Source organism: Sardina pilchardus, chromosome 19, assembly GCF_963854185.1.
Source record: "Sardina pilchardus chromosome 19, fSarPil1.1, whole genome shotgun sequence".
In the NCBI taxonomy this organism is placed as follows: domain Eukaryota; kingdom Metazoa; phylum Chordata; class Actinopteri; order Clupeiformes; family Clupeidae; genus Sardina; species Sardina pilchardus.
The window spans coordinates 22472737-22492885 of NC_085012.1; the positions used below are offsets into that span (position 1 = coordinate 22472737).

A 20149-nucleotide genomic window follows, 5' to 3' on the forward strand; every position below is an offset into this window, starting at 1 on the left:
ATACAAACAATTTTAGACCCTTTGACCCTTTCAGTCAAGTGTTGTATTTATACAGTAGCCTTCCTTTTATATATATATAAAAAAATGATTACTCGCTTAGTACAAAACTTGCTGTTTTTTAAATAGCTAAATTGCTCAAATGTACTGAGACCTAAAGGGTCTTTAATGAAATGCTCTGGTGTGCAGAAGAAGGTTTCACAACAGATATATTACTGTAAGAATATCTCATCTTCTAAAAGTTGTTTATATTTGTTTATGTTTATGTCTCTCAGTATATGCTTTTATCCAATAACAATTACAAGGATAAACTAATTAATAATAAATAATAACAAATAAATGAATAACTAATAATATAAATAATAACTAATAAGTAATAATGATGATAATAATAGTATAATACTGATTATTTCACTAATTAAATGTAAAGATAATCTAACATAATTGCATTACATATATAAGTACATGATATTAAAGTCAGGTATTTTAAATTATTTAGCAACTTTACAGTTCTAAGTACAGTACAAAATTAGATTGTATAAGAGAGAAAAAGGTGTAGTTTTCCACTGAAAATCCCAATACATTTTAACGGTATTAACTAATGAGGAAGAGACATGCACTGGCAGAACTTAACTGGAAGATAATCAGAAGTTTATGTGGCACTGTGTACCTCATCTGTAATAATAAGTTGCCAGGTAATTCATAAATACCCATGCAATGACTCAGTATGCCAACAGGGGGCTCTCTTGCCAGGCTCTGATCTCACCAGGCCTCATTGCTCATGACTCAGGATAGCCCCCTCTGACTCCCAGGGGCAGTGTGTCAGCTGCTGCTGCTGCTGCTGTTGGTGGTGGTGGTGGTGGGGAGGGGGTATTACATTTCACATGTACCAGTATAGATTCCACAGCTTTGTGCTGGCCTGCCCTATAAATAGAGTGCCAGTTGGAGATCATTTGAAGAGTTGTGGCAGCTGACGAGGCCCAGTGCCCTGACGGTATTACTGGTGACCCAACCCTGCTGTGTCTTTCTGGTCTCAGAGTGAGAGAGAGAGGTGAGAGAGAGAGAGAGAGAGAGACAGACAGACAGATAGAGAGCCTGTGCCAAAGCCTGATTTGGGGCAGTGGTGTGGTGAGGAGTGACTAGCAGTGCCGGCCGTTTTCCCTCTACCCGAAACACAGAGAAGGTCTTCCAACCAACCTGCAAGATGTCCTCGATAGACCCGACAGAGGAGCCGCGCATGTACCAGCAGACATTGTTACAGGACGGCCTCTGCGACCTCCTGGAGAACGACAAGTTTGTGGACTGCGTGCTGAAGATCAAGGGGAAGGAGTTCCCCTGCCACAGGCTGGTGCTGGCCGCCTGCAGCTCCTACTTCAGGGCCTTCTTCCAGTCCGAGAACGACGAGAGCAAGAAGCGCGAGATCGTGCTGGACGAGGTGGAGCCCGGCGTGATGGGCATGATCCTGCGGTACCTGTACACGTCCAACATCAACGTGACGGAGCAGAACGTCCAGGACGTGTTCGCCGTGGCCAACATGCTCCAGATCCCCTCCATCTTCACCGTGTGCGTGTCCTTCCTGCAGAAGCGCCTCAGCCTGAGCAACTGCCTGGCCATCTTCCGGCTGGGCCTGATGCTGGACTGCCCGCGGCTGGCCGTCTCGGCCCGCAACTACGCCTGCGAGCGCTTCCAGCTCATCTCGCGCGACGAGGAGTTCTTCCAGCTGTCCACCAGCGAGGTGGCGGCCATCCTCTCGGCGGACAACCTCAACGTGGAGACGGAGAACGCCGTGTTCGAGTTCCTGCTCAAGTGGGTGGCCAAAGACGAGAAGAACCGCCTGCAGGAGCTGCCGGCCCTGTTGGACTGCGTCCGCTTCCGCCTGATTCCCGAGGACTACTTCAAGGAGAAGGTGGAGAATCACAAATGGCTGTCAGACAAAGAGGATATTGCTGAGAAGCTCCAACTGGTTAGGGACGCTTACAAAGGGAAGCTTCCGGAACCTGAGAAGATCAAAAGCAAGGAGCCACAAGATGAGGAGGGGGACAAGAAAGAGGGAGAAGTGCAGGAGATTGCCATTCTTCCGAGTATCCTAAACGATAACCTGCGGTATGGTATGTTCCTCAGGAACCTGTTGTTTATGATCACCGAGACTGGCTCCGTGGCCTACGACCCCACCGGAAATGACTGCTTCGTGGCAGCCATATCTACACTGGTCCCTAAGAACCACTGTAGTCTGGTCACCAGGGAGAACCAGATCTTTGTCGCTGGAGGGGTTTTCTTTGACGAACAGAACAAAGAGGAACCACTCCACTCCTACTTTTTACAGGTACTGTATCTGTCCAGCTCGTTCCCCTCTGCCCATTTTAGCTTAGAAGGTTTTGCTGGGGTTACTTCATAATCTACAAGGCTTAGAAATACTGTATGCTTAACAAAATGTTATAAAACTTTCCAAAAAAGTTCAAATAAAAATGTTGTGTTTGTATTATTAGCAAAGTGAATATCAATGACACTGTTAATATTTCATTCAAGTTAAGAATATCCTCACTTTTGGATATGATATTGCTAGACTGAATGAGCCTTTTTGTGCAATTAATCTTGCATGCTGCCTGCATCAGTTTCACTGAATTGCATCAGTAATAGCAACATCTGATCTCAGTGGATTGCTCCAATTCATGCTTTTCATTTCACATTGAGACGACCTCCCAATGACCTTTGCCCCCCCCCCCCCCCACCCATTTCCACACCTCACAGTATGACCCCATGACCTCAGACTGGTTGGCTATGCCCCCCATGCCCGGGCCACGGTTCCTCTTCACCATGGGCGAGGCTGAGAACTCCATATATGTCATCGGAGGAAAAGAGCTCAAGGAAGGAGAGCACATTCTGGACAGTGTTACAGTCTATGACAGGCAGTAAGTACCAGCAATAAAGAGTCGATCTAATCAGATTCAAACCTCAGAATAGTGAAAAATAATGGGACTTGCTATTATGATAATGTCATTGTTATTTTAGATACACTGACACAAAGCAAATGTAATGAAGACTGATATACTGTAATTTGTACACAATTCATTTGTACACAATTGATACACAATGTGTATTAGACACATTGTGTATCAATACCATATCAATGGTGTATGTACCATATCAATTCCATATTAACTGTCCCCGTCTATTAACCTCATAACTGGAGACATTTGACAAAAATCAATGTATAAGCTGCGGCTAATAGTTAGGAAATTATGGTAACCATTTCTATGGCAGGGACTAGAAAATTGTAATATCATATGATTTGTTCTGGATTTCCCTTTGCTGTAGAAATTCACCTCTCCATCGTGTCTCACAGGTCTTTCAAATGGGGGGAGTCGGATCCCATTCCATATAAAGTGTATGGCCATGCCACGGTGTCCCACAATGATGTTGTCTATGTGCTAGGAGGGAAGGGAGACAACAAGTGAGTCACACATACACACATATCACATTCACAAATACACACACACTCACGCACGCAACTTTTTTAAAAACATCTTCATCAAGCTGATTGAGGGGATAATTAACACTGTGACTGTATCTGCCATGTTCACAGGAAATGCTTAAAGAGGGTGTGTGCCTACGACGCCCGGAAGTTTGAGTGGAAGGAGCTGGCTCCCATGGCAACTGCACGCTCCCTGTTTGGTGCCACCGTTTACAAGAACAAGATCTACGTGGCAGCAGGGGTCACTGACTCAGGCCTCACAGACACAGTGGAGGTCTACGACATTGCCACTAACAAGTGAGTACAGCCATGTACTCAAATATACTTTACATGTATTCATTTAGCTGAGAACCAGACAGACAATATTAGAAGGAAATGTTTTAAGTTATGTGTGATAATATATCATATGTGGTCTACACCAAGTGATGCCTTAATGTGACATGGATCACAGATGGTTAGATGTTATGGAGCCTATTCACAGAAAGTCAAGCTTGTACACCTGTCCTTGCACAAATAGCAACAAGCTTCATCAGCAATCAGTGTTCTAACTTCAGCCCTTAAGGATTCCCTAGGTTGACATAAAACACAGGAAGGGCTGTAAGGTTACAGATGTCTTCTTTACAACCCTCCTTGGGTTTTATGTCAACCCAAGGACTTTTTCCTCTAAGAGCAAGCTGAGGTTTTGAGTAAAGTACCTCAGCACCTTTACGATGATGACAGAATAAAAGATCAGAAGATGGTGATGATGATTTTATGAATGAAGACATAGTCAGGCTATGGTAGGAAAAAAAATCAAGAACAGAATTGAATTGTATCTATTGAAGATGATGATTATGATGATGTTACCTATATTCCAGGTGGTCAGACTTTTTGAAGTTCCCTCAGGAGAGAAGCTCGATCACTCTTGTTGACCACGAGGACAATCTGTATGCTGTGGGAGGCTTTGCCATGGTGCCTAAAGAAAACAGTGATGAATTGCTGCCTACTGAGATGACTGACATCTGGAGGTGAGTCAAAGAGCTGTATTTAAACTGCACTCACACAGGAGTAAGAGAATGAGAACATGTTTGAGGAAGAGTTGAATGAGTACAATGAGTACAAATGAACCCCATGGATTTGTTTTATTTTTGGGACTGATGCGTGAAATTCTGACACCGTAGGTATGACGAGAGCGAGAGGAAGTGGAAAGGCATCCTGAGAGAGATCCGCTACGCCTCAGGAGCCACCATACTGGCTGTGCGTCTCAACACGCTGCGTCTCAGCAAGATGTGAGCCCTCTAGTGGACATTAATATTGTTGCAGGACCCAGCAGCACAGAACTTCCTATCTCAGTCTCCCCCCACCACTTCAATGAACTATCTTAGGACTCATTCCTCATTGAAGACTGAAGGACTGCCAGCCAGCACTCAAGAATTTAAAGGAAGCATTCTCATATCTTTATCCTGGTTTCACTCTCGAACTCTACCTGCCTTTGAACTTGGGAGTGGCTTTGAGTTTATGTTTTCATTTGGAATGAATAATTTGCTCTTGGTAGATGAGATCTTTTGGATGGTTGTATTCTTTCCGGTGTCCCTGTGTGACAATATCACTCTGAGGCCACATCTGAAAAAGAGACAAGCCACCAAGGCAGCCTTGTGCTCCACAGCCGGTTGCTTTGGACCAGATTTGGCCAGAAGAGAGTGACCTCCAATGTGACCGCATGGTAACACATTTGCCCCTGATTCATATGTGTAAGCGTACACTATAAGTGTTTCTCAGTCCGGGCCTGATAGAACTTTTGGGCCAATCCACAGAACCTCAAGGCAACACACACACACACACACACACACACACACACAATAAAGTTGTTGTTTTTTCACAACCTTCACAGAAGCTTTCTCTGAGTTGAGAGTGTGCTCTGACTGTCCTACAAACGGGCCTAAACTCTTTAGAGCTTGGCGCATGGCTGGCAGACGTGGGTTTGAGGCGAAGGTGGGGTGACTGCCACATACTGTATGGTGTCAGAAGTGGGATGTCTTGATGTGAGGTCATCAGTGGCATGCCCAGTGTCTGAACCATATGACGGACCCCGAGATGGAAGAAGTATGACTGTGGGGTGTGGGGGGTTGGGGGGGGGGGGCAGTGCACTCATTATCAACAAGTCTGGCTCAGCTGTGGTCAAGCTACAGGTTTTGTACCTTGTTGAACAGGTTGAGCAAGGCTGGGGTGGAAAAACTGCTCATTGTCTCACAAAGAAGACGAAATCTAGAAATCTAGCATACAGTAACTGGGTGATACAGTGCTACTTCCCATTGTCATTTTGCCACTTTGATTTTAAAACAAAAGGCTGCATTCATTTCATGTTAAATATATTCTAAATTTTGTGTTTTATATAAATGTGACCCTAAGGTCTCTTGAAGACCCTTTTAATTGTCAGTCCTTACAGTTGTGTGAGGGGCGTGAAGTGAATGCTTTGGAGGTTCATGTTAATAATGTTGCGGTAAGTACACTTGACACATGGAAACAAATACATCTGACAGAAATGGTTTAGTCTGCTATTGAAATGATCTGTTTATTTAGCTGTCATGTATTACAGACAGTAAACACTAACCAATACGATAAATGACATAAAATACAGTCTATTATGTGATAGCACCTCTAGAAACTATCGTCTTGGTATTGTTTTAGTATTCTCTTTCATATAACCAATACAGCTACTGTCTACTGTGTTTTTGTACACTGGAGTTAACTAAGTTAACAACGTTGGGTTTACATAGCAAAGTACAGAGTTAAACATAAGGACAGCTACACACATGATTGGCTTAATACATTAGAATGACAGGTAAATACGGTATATGATGCTTGGAGCCTTCTGATTTTTGAAGAGATAAAACAAAATGGATTATATCACTGATTCTGATTTCAAATCAGTAACCATAGATACTATGCAATAAGCAGGCATCCCTTCAAACAGGTATGAATGACTACACATTGTGACTGAAGGATTAGTGTGCAATTCCACCTATCCATCTATTGGATATTCGATTTAGCTTTCTTGAGAAAACAAACAGAAGAAACCAATCTACACTTCCATTGTTTGTTTGTTTTTTAAAAAAGAAAATATCTCGACATACACATGAATGACCTTCTGTACATTATATCTTTCAAAATCACCAAGATTCATATAAAGGATGAACCTTTGAATCCAAGGCCACAAAACCAGGACCCTTGACCCACTAGCAGCAAATCAGGAACTATAAGTCCACACTCACTCACTCTGTGAGGAAATAAGATACAGTGTGCTAATACAAACTAACATCATTTAATCCTTAAGCACAATCAATGAATGTCTCAGACAAAACAAACATGTTTTTTTTTCCAAAACACAATCAACGTCTTAGCACATGTTCGCTCATGTACCCTCGGTTAAGAAGTTACGACATCAACTTAGTTCGAACCATATTCCCACTGAAACTCAAATTACGATTTGGTCATGTGCTCTGAGACAAAAAAGAAAAATACTGAACCAATGATGCTTAGAGACTAGCAACCATCAGTACTGAGACTGCAGACATAATTTGTGTGGAGCTTAATAAGGTGCCAAGCCTTGGAGTTCTGGAGGAACAGATGCATTGATCTATTCTACTGTATGTCTTTTCATTTATAATGCCAAACCTCCAAAGATGCAAAACTTTCAACCTCTATAAAGTGCTTCTGAAAATGAAAAGCTTTATGCTGAGTTAGTAAGACATGCCTCTTGGCCTCCTCAACTCTTATGAAACTGAGGAACTTCAAAACAAAATTTGGATTCTTGTTCAACAGTGCATACTCCCACTTCCCCCAGCTTTCTCCATAATTCTCTATTACTAATTTGATCTAGGCCTATTTGAATTGTTTTAGGAGCTCCCAACATAATCAGGCTGTGTAAAAAATGGGATACCACTCAAATAATAACCCATAGAAAATAAGGTGCTTGAAGAAATATACAGAATGACAAAACCAAAATAAATCTTTTACACAATTTGTGGCAAGGGTCCACATACTCTCTCTCTACAGGCCTTATTCCTGCACTAAACATTTATTGCAACAGTCTCATCCATATTTTAAACAAATTGACCTCTTCCCCACATTATAATCTCCATGATCATCTTCACCAAAGTGCAGAGTTTAGTAGAAACACCATCGCCTCTCTCTCTCTAGGCCGATTATCAAGCACCGATCACTTTTCTCTCACCAAAACATTCACTATGAGGGCATACACAACACGCTCCTTCCGGACACTTAAGGCAACATTGGGTAAGACTTCAGTACCAAATTGACACATGCCCCCTACAGTCTCAACGCAACATTACACCACACTGAGGTACTATACTGTACATCAAGCTTATAGTATGTGCACAGAAGGTGCTTCTAAAGTGAAACCAGATCTACAGATCTAAAGCTGTGACCTCCTCTCTGCTGGGCTCTGTTGTTGACTTCATTGTCAAGACTGGCTATATGAATACTGAAGGGTTGTAGGCTAATTATCTACAGTGACACCTGACTACGTGTGGCATGGCAAGGTCAGTTTTCACATCTTTCTAGGATAGTAAAACCAATTCCGAACTTCCAGCAGACATCAAACATTATGGATGTGAGTGGATAGAATGAACTTTCCGAACCTTTTTTCTTTAAATTAAGCTTTGAGGACAGCAATCCAGCACTGACTGACTGGAATGGACAACAGGTGCTATATGTGGGTATACAAATGGTTGACAAAGCAGCAGATCATGTCTCAGTCGTGAATTACATTTGTATACATTTAAGTGTGAGGTCCTATTGCATAACAACCTAATAGCTGAAGCTTATACAGCTTCATACAAGGGGCGATTCAAAAACGTTACCTGAAGCCAGGCTTCTAAGGACTACATTGGCAATAGACGCAAACATAAATCAACACACTAAAAATAAAACAAACAAACAAACAAACAAACAAACACACACAAAAACACAAATGTATTTTATGACAAAGAGCATTAGGTAATCACTGACAGCCACATCCCAATAATTAAATACACCTCCATCCATCCTTTAAAGGAGAACTATGCAGGGTTTTTTTTTGCTCAATTTACCTTAACTGAACAGCTTCAGAGTCATTGGAATGGTTACATGTCTTTCTCGGGTTGAATGGTGGCAACTTTGGGCTGATTGAGGAGTGTTATACAAAATATACACGCTAAAGCTGTTGGGGAAGCTCTGCAGAGAAGTCTGCCAGCGTAAAATGAGAAAACAGCGAAGCAATCGTCAAACCTGCATAGTTTATCTTTAAGTAGCTGGGACATACTGTATAAGTGTACGTGTAAGAAAGAACAAAGCACAGCTTATGGTAACAGATGCAAAAGCTTAACCACAACTTTCAAAGGACTCCATCTGCATTAGCCAGTATGGAGTATCTCTTTCTGACCCCTCTTAGTGCTTGTAAACATGGGGGTATGGATGGGGGGTTGGTCATACCAACAACACTATGGGAAACTTCTACAGAGCCCACATCACTGCTGTCCTAGTCTGATATTCAGAAAGAAACTTTTTTGAATATTGCTTTGTAGTTTCATATATATTCATATTTGCTGCTACAAGCAATTGACCGTATTATTGGTTAAAAGAGCTTTTTTCGAATCTCAGTGTGACAACAGTAAAAAGTGCATCATAAGCCCAAATTGCACGTTTTCATAAACTTTTAAAAAGTTAATCAAAATATTTGCTTTACTTAAAAATACAACCAACACCCTTTAAAGAATACCATTACAATAAATGAAAAATAGATTTGAATAAAATAATTAAGCATTTACGTGATCTCTTAGAGGTTATGGAATGGTAAGCCTTTTGTTGAACTGCCTTGCCATATCTGGGGGGGGGGGGGGGGGGCACTGTCTGTCCAACAACATGAATATAATTACATTCATACAACATCGGACTGCATCATACACAGGTAACGGTTTAAATCAATATTGATTTGATAAAATATGATTTTATGACGAATTATGTCGAACCACAGACCAGACCAGAAGTGTACCAAGAAATAGTTGGCCCCCATCAACACTGAAAACCTCTATATTCTAAACCTCATATGCCCATACTGCCCTGCATATGCCAGAGCTCTTGTTCAGTGCTGCATCTGTTAGGATCTCCCAAACAAGCATACAAACCTAATTCATAATCAATTAACAATTGCCTCCACATCATTCTGCTTCTCCAACAGATAATCTGTAGCCATCAGCCGAAGCTATCAGCAAAGTGCCATTTCACAACGATGCAAAGTAGAAACAAAACAGTTTGCTTAACATAAGCAAAGTTCAATTGGGGGAACAATAGTTGGGGCGAACAGGAAATCTCTACGTCAACCTACATGAAGCTGGGGAACACTTCTGTGTGATTGGCTAATTTAGGGTCCCATGACCAGATTAAGCCGAGCTCTTGTCCTACATAAGACCTTTTCACATTTCCACACACTCACACTTTCTCACACACACATATATAATTTCATTCTAACCTATGCACTGCACAGGGTTCCTCAGATAACCTTTCCAAAGCCTTTAGAACGGTGTAATGTACCGCGCATTATAAAAACACTAAGTCATTCAACTCTCAAAGAACACAAATAAAGAACAGTATAAATATCACTATAGGTTAAAAATAAGGTGCAGGGTATAAATGTCATATTATATACTGTATGTAGTAGAAGTAGGGGAGCTGACAGGATTTGGTTATTGCAATGCGGTATACAGAATACAGGTTCCGACAAATCACAATTTGGTTATCACTATAGAACACACACTGCTACTTGATTTTCAAAATGATACGGAAGGTGATTGTTGAGACCCCTTCCTGCTCAACGTTCCCACTTGCCTCCGACCGTGTGCAAGCGCTATCTGGGTGCCATTCAGTAAGAGTTCCGATTCAAGACACATTCAAAGTTCCTTTTTTTTGTCACCGTGTCCCTGTATGGTTCCTCTGCAGGGAAAGTTCAAGACTCCACCGGCGTCCTCAGACATGAATGGAAGCAATAAAGACAGAGCTACTAACAGAGACAACGGCGGCGTTAGCGACAAAAAAACAGTCAAATGAGAGGTGAGTCTCTACCGCAGATGACGTTCCGTCTGAGAGAGGTGAGGTAAACTATCACACCAGGTACCACGATCCGACTGCATTCATCCCACAAAGAACCCCTTTGGCTCTTTCTATGGTAACCTACTGTAAGGTGCACAACTGCTGCAAGTCACCAAATCATCAACTTTTCATTTCTTTGAAACGGTTGCTTATGGGAAGATTATAACTAAAGCTACGGAAGACCACAAGCTAATAAGCTTGTTGGTAAAAGGAGACAAGCTGTGCAAATGACAATGGATGGTTACACAGAAAAGACTATAAGACATAGTTAAGGACTAGTTTAGGTGGTTAGTATATAGTAAAAATAACCTCTGTAATATGTTGTATGTATTTGAGTTAAACACCTGGAAGATATATAGCAGTGCTTCCTTGAGTAGTTTTTGAATTCCTCTGAAAATATACTGTTAAGTTTTGCAGTTACCAAAGACTCTCCTCTTTGGAGAGCGACCACCTAACCTGGAGGCTATGTACTGTAGGTAACATTAGAAAAAAGTAAACCAAGGGGGGGGAAACAAGGGACTTCCATACACTACCTGTACTACCAATACTAGCTTGTTAGTTGTTGGTCGAGTTTATCCTTCCTGCAGAGAAGAGGGGAGGTGGAGGGGGCAGGTTTGGGGGTGAGGAGAGCCCTGCCATGGAGTGGAGGAGGGGCAGGGTGAGGGGGTTGCCCCCCCCAGCCGGGGGCACAGACGAGGCTGGCAGTGCCAGCTGCGCTTCCACCGAGTCACCACCAGGGGAGGCAGTTGAGTCCAGGCCGAGCGGGCTGCCCTCGGAGAGCATGGGGTTGCTGACCCGGAAGCACTTCTCCTTGTGAGCCTTGAGCATGTTGGAGAAGCGGAAGCGCTGGCCGCACACGTCGCAGGGGTACGGCTTCTCGCCGGTGTGCGTGCGCCGGTGCCGCTTCATGTTGGGCCGGCTGGTGAAGCTCTTGCCGCAGATCTCGCAGATGTACGGCTTCTCTCCTGCGCAGCGCCGGGAAACACACGACACACACGACACACACGTCAGACACAAGCGGCAGAGTAGATCCTGAAAGCCATCTGCCCCTTCTTATTCATTCCCTTTCCACAGGTGTATTAATCAAGCACCATGCAATCTGCATTCATAATCCAGGTGCTTGATTTGATACACCTGTGGAGAGGGACCTGATGAAACCCATGAATAGAAGAAGCCTGAGGAATTACTGTTGTGATCCTCCATTAAAAAGAGTCTTTATGGAATGAGAATGTATCATCAGAACATCACATTTACACCACCACACAAAACATCACATAAACATGACACAACTAGTGTACAGTATATCAATTCTATCACAAAGGAGATCATCTCTAGTACACCTAATTTAACTAATTGAATTTAATTGAGTTATTATTACTAATCAGTGTCAGTAGATTTCCTACTAAGTGCTGCTGGCTGTATAGGACACGTGGTCAGAGTGTCTCACCGGTGTGGGTCTTCATGTGCTCGTCGAAGTACTGCTTCATGTTGAAGTCCTTGCCGCACCACTGGCACATGAACTGCTTGTGGCCGATGTGGATGCTCATGTGGGAGCGCAGCTGGTACTTGTACTGGAAACGCTCACTGCAGTTCTGTCACACACACACACACACACACAGGCATGTATGCTTGCATGTGTTTGTGTGTGAAAATGCGATGTACTACATTATATTTTTGTACACATGTATGTTTGTAGTTGTGTGTGTGTGTGTGTGTGTGTGTGCGCTTTTGTGTGTGTGTGTGTGTGTGTGTGTGTGTGTGTGTATGTGTGTGTATGTGTGTGTGTGTGTGTGTGTGTTCGTGTGCGTGTGTGTGTGTGTGTGTGTGTGTGTGTGTGCGCGCACGTGTGTGAGTGTGTGTGCGCTCGCGTGTGTGAGTGTTTGTGTATCATGTTCCTTGTCAAATCATTTCCTGCACTGGACTGATGTTGTTTATTTCTGTGGGTCCAGTGAAACAGGAGACTAAATGCGAGGCCTGCACATCTGCACTGCAGACCCAGTGTGAACTGACTGCCAACAAATAATAAATAATAATGAATGCAAGTTGGATATCTGAGCCAATTTACAAAGCGCTGATATCCCAACTACAGAAGGATTCCTTGATTTAAAAAAGGATTCTGGCCCCTCCCCTCTGCCCTATTTGCTATCACCGATGATTAAAGTCAATGCAATTATAAAACTCTTGATAAGCTACATCAAAAGGTGTGCACAGCTAATCAGGAGATGCCCGTGGCAGCAGCATAGCGGGATACGATGGAAAACATACAGATCGATCTATCTAATGCTGCCTTCCAGACAACTCGGAAGTCAGATATTTCCAACCTCCTCCTAGAAAAAGTACCATACAGTGTCTGAGTTGTTACTTGTACAACTAGGGGCAAGGTCATCTACCGCAACTTCAAAATAACCTACTTTTGAGTTGTCTGCATTGTAAAAGAGGAGCAGTATTAAGAACCACCAGTTGAAGACTCCATCACCATGTATCTCTACAGCAGAGATTCCCAAACCCACCAGTGGTGTGTGAGCTGCTTCTAGGGGGTACGCGAGATGAAAAGGGCTATGGCGGAGAGGTGTTGAAAACACTTTTGAAATCGTTTGTAATTATTTCATGAATAAATATATAATTTTGAATCAGGTCATAATGAAATGGAAACATGAGATTAAAGTATATCATTTGTAAACTCTAAAAAAGGCTATGTTTTCATTAAAACATGATGCCTGGAATACGTCAATAGAATGTGTTACTTTTCAACGTGTCGGATGGTGGGGGTGCGAGAGCCAAGTCAGGATGTAGAAGGTACGTGGGGAAAAAGTTTGGGAACCGCTGCTCTACAGTATAAAACACACACCGCATTTAATGTCCAATAACTGATACATACACATGTGTGATAGTGCTCTGAGGTGAAAGGGGATGTCATGCCCTATATGAGCCTTACCTCACACTTGAAGGGTTTCTCCCCAGAGTGCTGTAGGGAGTGCACCTTCAGAGACATGCTGCGCTTGAAGGACTTACCGCAGGTCTCGCACGTGAAGGGCATGTCCTTGGTGTGGGCTGAGGAGACACATGCAAAGGAACCAATTAATACAAAACACACACACACACACACATGCAGGGATAAACACATACAGAGACAAACACAGGGAGTACACACACACACACACACTCTCACACACACACACACACACACACACACACACACACACACACACACACACACACACACACACACACACACACACACACACACACACACACAAGCACAAAACAGACACGCACACACACAAACAGGGACAAACACATACTGTACAGAGACAAACACAGGGAATACACACAAGGACAAACACAGGGACACATGTGCACACCCACACGCACCCATGCACCCACAGACACACACACACACACACACACACACACACACACACATGGAGTCAGTGGTAATTAGATGCTCCACTAATCCCAAAGAGAATTATAATTAAACTCACATGTTTACTCTTTAAATAGAAACTCGTTAATAGAAAGCGCATCAATCATCAATTAGCAATCCGGAAAGAAAAGTATTGCTGTAAGTCTGAATGTGATTGCAGGATTCATGTGTAATATTTACCCACAATTAACATGGCAATCATGTCAACAATAGGATTGGCCACTGTCCTACTAAAAATGCAGATACAATATGCTAGATTAATAGAAATATATGCTGAAATATGAATCATATACAAATACATATACATATTTCAGTGAAACTAATACCGTGACAGCCACTACTGTATATGCATCTAAAATGTACTGATGAAAAATAAATCTGCTTTGGACATTATAAACAGCTTAAAAATATATCTGAAATATTTCCCTGTTCAGCAAAATGTAATCTTTTTCCGACGGTGTGAAACGTGAGCTTCTGTGCGCCTAGTGCAGAATGAATGGCCGCTACTTGTCACTCAGTGAGCACAATGCTCTCACGCTTCTGCTGGAAGGAAGGAAGCACTTGCAGATAAGAGATTTCCTCCATTCTGTCAGGGGAGATTAAACAATGTGAGCCTTGTCCTGGAGTCTGCATCCCCCCACAGGACGAGCGCAAGGTCAGAAAGGAGCCACTCTTCAGCAACACACACGCACACACGCACGCACGCACACACGCACGCACGCACGCACGCACGCACGCACGCACGCACGCACGCACACACACACACACACACACAGACACACACAGGGAGGGGATGAGGGAAGAGAAGAGAAGAGAAGAGAAAGAGGAAAGGAGAAAAGAAGAGAAGAAAACAAAAAGAGGAGAGGAGAAGACAGGACAGCAGAGAAGATGAGAGAACAGAAGAGAGGCAATGAGAAGGAGATAGAAGAGAAGAGACCAGAGGAGAGGAAGAGAAGGAGAGAAATAAAAGGAGGGGAGAAGAGAAGCGGGCTCTCTGTGTTCACAGTATACATGTACAGTAGGTACTGTAAGGTGGATCAGGGAGAACCTTCCAGAAGCCTCCAGAAGGGTGGGCGAGGACAGTGGCCTAATGTCCTTATTGATCTATTCAACCTGCTGTCATCAGTCACGTCCAAAGTCACGGATCAGAGCTAGCGTCACCGGCTAAAAAAACAGTTGGCCCAGATTCAACACTCAAAACGCTGAGAGCCCCTGTCACTTTGGATAAAAGTGTCTGCTAAATCCCACTCACTTTGCTTTGCTTTTTATTTCAGAATAATATGCTTTAGTACGGGTGACCATGTCCGACTATGGTAAAGTAATGACATCTCTGGTTGGAGTAGGCCACAGGAAATGGGAAGAGGTTTTATGTATTGAAGTAAGCATATCTGACAAATCTGGCCACTTTCTAAAGCTTCCTAAACAACGGCAAAAAGAATGTAACATCCTGTCCTGATGTAGTCTTGAGGGTTCTTTATATAAAAGGCTTTTCTCTGACTCAAGTCCCGCAAAACACACACACACACACACACACACACACATACAAGTTTGTATATTTCGGGATATGGACACGTGGGTCAAATTAAAGCCTCTCGGAGCTACACACTGAATGTCCATGATGAGAATATGTCAGTGTCCCACAGTACGGCTCCATGACTAAAGACACAGAGACCCTCTAGGGGAGATTAGAGTCCCTCATAATCAACCTGGTCCAAATGAAGCCCATTCATAATCCCCATCACAACAGAAAGCAAACTAGCTTTGTAACATTCACACTGTATCTAGTGAAGACAGGGAGGTCCGTAGAGGTAAAGGGAATCTAGAACATTCTGGAGTCCTCTGGAACGGCCAAGGTTCTGAACTCACCGACCATGTGCTTCCGGACGTGAGCCATGGTGTAGAACTTCTTCTCACAGATCTCGCAGGAGAACTTTTTCTCTGCGTAGCCATGCACGATCTTGTTGTGTTCGTGCAGCGACCAGAGCTTCTTGAAGGCTTTTCCGCACGTCACACACTGTGGAAAGACACAGTTGAACCCTGTGAGATGGCAGATAACAGCCCTCACCAAGGCTATGAAAATCATCGCCATTTTCCCCACTGTCAGTGATATGCTATTATAAGGTTATTTGTCATTCTATGGGAATCGAGGGTAGTGAAAAAACGACCAGAGCTACAAATCACATTTCAGTACGACTCTCAAACAACCCTCCTAAACACGGCCTTATTACCAGCCAGTCTTTTGTCTCGTTAATGGAAATTCCATGGATACTATTTTACAACTGTACACTCCAACAACTTACCAAAGATATACAATAACAATATAAAACTATGCGCTTGTCTGCCTTTGAGCACGGGCTTAATCAATGGACTACACTTTAACTCAAATTAAGACGAAAGAGGCGAGGCAAGAAAAGGCCTGTTTTTAAACAGAGTGCCTCTCAGTGAAGGGGAATGCTATTATAATCTATAGTTGCCATTATATCCTCCATAACCATCTATTTGTAATAATAACAAGAGGAGAAAATGCTGGAAAGGAAATGAATTGGCAGCGGGTCTGTGTTGGAAAGAGCCGGCTGCTCCCTGAAGTATGTCTGTGCACAGCCAGGCAGATTACTGCCATCCCTCAAACCAACCTTGTCATTCCCTTTTGCAATGGTACAAATGAATGGCTTCCACCGCAGAGCAGGAAGGAGTCTGAACTGAATACAAACACCACAGACTGCTGAACACAACATGCAAACAGCCCTCTGGCTCGGCTTCCAATCACCCCCATATGCAATTCTAGCAAACAACCATCAAGTCCACCCACCAGTCTTTCAATACACAAAGGCTCTCTCAAATATTTATAAGCAATCAGTAATATATGTAATTAATCTCATAAACATATATAAAGTCCTGTTTGTTTTCTCTCTCCGCTCTGCCTCATTAGCCCCGGGATACACCAGGTCTGCAACTGATGCGCTCCATTCGTGTAGTGTAATAAATGTTTTAGAAAGACTAGTCTATTTCTTTTTTTAAAATATAAGCCATTATCACCTCTGGTGTAGCCAGTACCACTGATTATTACAGTGGAGGCTAATTGCTGCAGCAGATGCTCCACAAAAGGAACGCTTCAGTTATGTATGCAGTGTAGCATCCCTGTTGGCATCTCTAGTCACCACTAGTAAACGCCCGCATGTGTGTGTGTGTGTATGCGTCTGTGCGTGTGTGTGTCTGTTTGCGTGTGTCTGTGTGTGCGTGTCTAGTGTGTACATGTGTGTATGTATGTGTCTCTGTGTGTGTGTGTCTGCTGACGTGTGTACAGTACCTGTATGCTCTTCTCACAGTTGGTCTGATGGTGGAGCAGCAGCTCGCTCTCCAGCAGGAAGCGCTTGCCGCACTTGGTGCAGATCTGCATGCGGTTGTGCGTCACGTTCATGTGCTTCTCCAGGTACCAGCGGTTGTTGAACACGCGCGGGCACTTCTTACAGGGGTAGTGCTGCTTCTCCTCCAGCCTCACCTGAACGCCCACAAACACACAATGTGCATAAACAGCACCTCTCCAATGCCATCTTACACAACAGGCACGTACCAATAATACCTTGAATCATCTATGCACCAGAAATGCAATATTAGGCTATTAGTACTTTTATGTGTGGTCAGAGGCAGACATTCCTGGTTCCAGAAAGTAAAAGTCCTGCCATATATTCTTTCTACCTGTGCACTTAACACAGGTGATAAGATCTACCTGGCTGCTAATTAGGATGAGCTGGTTTACTAAATGGTTGGATCAAATACTTGACAAGACTTCTTTTTTTTTACTTTCTGAACCTGGGATGTCCCCCTCTGTGTGTGGTAAGCTAAATACAGAATTGTTGATGGCAAGGTGAATAAGAGTATTATTGCTAGAGAGTTACTATAGAGAGATACTAACACTATTGTACAGCCAATGGAATACCATACTGTAATCAACAATGACAAAACCCCTGTACTGTTGGCACTACAGTTTCTATTGGTCTTTCATAGCATGATTGATAGAAAGACATGACGTGATCACACGTGTACCTTCTGTCCCATTCCCTCCTGTTCTTGCTTCCCACTCTTTCGGCCCTTGTGTCGGTCGGCGAGCATGGCGTCGTTCAGTCTCTGGCGCATGGACACGGTGGCGGCGGCGATGGCGGCCGTCCTGGTGCCGCGGCGAAGTCTCCCCGCCATGCCCACCTCCTGCCCTGGAATGTTGTCGTCGTTCTCCTCTTCCTCGTAGTCGTCCTCTTCCTCGTTGTCGTCGTCGTCGTCGTCCTCGCTGTTGTTGGCCAGGAGCACCTCTTTCTGCTTGTCGGCCTCGTCCGCTCCGCCCGCGTCCGCTCCGTCCTCGTCGTGGTCGTCCTCCTCGTTGTCGTCCTCCAGGTCGGGCCGGTTGTCGCGGCGGTGGCCCAGCAGCACGGACACGGCGCTGTTGGCGGCGGACGACTTGCCCTCCGACCCCTTGGACACGTTCAGCGTCTGGTTGTTGAGATTCACCTCCACGATGATCTGGTCGCGGTTGAAGGAGACGTGTCCGTCGGAGGCCCCCATCCCCTCGGACTCCAGCTCCCCGCAGAGACCCCTCCCCAGGTCGTCCTTCTTGAAGAAGTGCTTGACCTGCGGGCTGGACCCGTGGGCCTGGGCGCTCATGGGGTGCGGACTGGCGTGGTGCACCTGGTGTTGCGACCTTCCTCCTCCTCCTCCTCCTCCACCTCCACCTCCACCTCCTTCCTCCATCCTCACCGAGAACGGACTTCCCCCTTCGCGGGCGTACATCTTCCCCAGCTCCGCCTCCTGCTTGATCTCGCGGTACAGCTGGGCGGCACCGCCGGCGGTCGCTCCTGCCTCTCCCCGGCCCTCCCGGTTGGCCATGCCGGTGGCGTTACCGGCCTTCGTCGGCGGCGTCAGGCCCAGCGCCTGGCTGCTGATGAGCTCGTGGCAGGAGGCCGCGACGTCGCTCATCTGCAGCAAGGTGGCGGCGTTGAGCACGTCCCGCACCGTGCCGCCGCTCACCAGCAGCCGCGACGTGTAGATGAAGTTAAGGATCTGGGTGAGGCCCTGGCTGGTCAGCGCGTCCAGGGACAAGTCCACGCGTCGCAGCTCCCTCTGCTGCTGCTGCTGCTGCTGGGTCGGCTGCTGCTGCGTCTGCTTCTGCTGCTTGCCCTGCGCGAACAGCGCCTGGAAGAAGGGGCTATGGGCGGCCAGCACCCCCTTGTGGGCGGGGAAGGTACTGCGCTGGCGCACCAGCACGAGGTCCACGTCGCAAAGGTCCGGCTGGAAGAGGCGCTGCTCGTTGAGCCTGTCCATCAAACGGGCAAAGTGCTGCGCTGCATCCTCCGCCAGTGAGAACTCCTTGGAGGGGTAGTCAGTAGTCTTCTCCACGATGAGCTGTACAAACAAACAAACAAACAAACAAACAAACAAGCACAAAAGACAAAAACGAACACAAGGTCATTGTGAGCTGGAGTCACAATTACAGCAAATCATGAATACCACTAATTCCAGTTAATCACTTGGTTTGTGTGACCATGTTCTGTTTACATAACTGATGTAATAGCCTTCTGATGAGCCTTGCTATAACCTAACACTCATTACAGTATGTTTCAATTAAATACTATTAATACAATTCTTGAATCCTTGGACATTACCTAGCAACAATAACAACACTGTCAATGTTGCTTTTGTTTTCTGATTTCAATATTCCATAGTACGTGGCTACATATCATGATCATATAAAACATTTCAGTTGGCTCGACCTCAACAGCATTTACATTCATATAATCAAAAAGTACATCAGAATACAAAACAAAGCAACAACATAAAGCACACACATTACAAAAGAGCACATCTTTAAGCCATCTGCTGTTCACATTATTTATTACAGATCACAGTTATCTGATAGATGTATAGCGCAGCACAGACTAAACTCAGGGTCAGTGGATGACAGTGGAAACTGCAGATTGCTCAGTCCCATCCCCATCCCCCCACCAGCCCTCTCTCGTCTCCACCCATCCTCCACCCCCCACCCCACCACCACCCCACCCCACTGCTCTCAAGGTGGGTTTATTTTAGCACAGGAAGGGCAAGGTTTCGATCGGAGCTGGATCGGCACGTCTGGGCTCCACACA

The 20149-nt window shown here is 44.6% G+C and overlaps 2 protein-coding genes across 2 annotated transcripts in view; one reads left to right on the plus strand and one right to left on the minus strand.

Annotated features, from left to right (window-relative positions):
• The first annotated feature begins 1088 nt into the window (after positions 1-1088).
• Positions 1089-5529, plus strand: klhl40b (kelch-like family member 40b). Its single transcript, XM_062520623.1, has 6 exons — positions 1089-2320; positions 2746-2906; positions 3341-3448; positions 3581-3766; positions 4327-4476; positions 4630-5529. Exons 1-6 carry the CDS (start codon positions 1202-1204, stop codon positions 4739-4741), a joined length of 1836 nt encoding a protein of 611 aa, XP_062376607.1. The 5' UTR covers positions 1089-1201; the 3' UTR covers positions 4742-5529.
• A 460-nt stretch (positions 5530-5989) lies between these two features.
• The window catches only part of zbtb47b (zinc finger and BTB domain containing 47b), a 28227-nt gene continuing 14067 nt past the window's right edge, over positions 5990-20149 (minus strand). The window contains exons 2-8 of the mRNA XM_062520624.1: positions 18709-19409; positions 18063-18603; positions 17326-17517; positions 15885-16032; positions 13530-13645; positions 12042-12186; positions 5990-11559 (exon numbers count right to left, since the gene is read on the minus strand). Coding sequence (XP_062376608.1) covers positions 11150-11559; positions 12042-12186; positions 13530-13645; positions 15885-16032; positions 17326-17517; positions 18063-18603; positions 18709-19409 — 2253 coding nt within the window. The 3' untranslated portion in view covers positions 5990-11149. The remainder of the gene's footprint in view (positions 11560-12041; positions 12187-13529; positions 13646-15884; positions 16033-17325; positions 17518-18062; positions 18604-18708; positions 19410-20149) is intronic.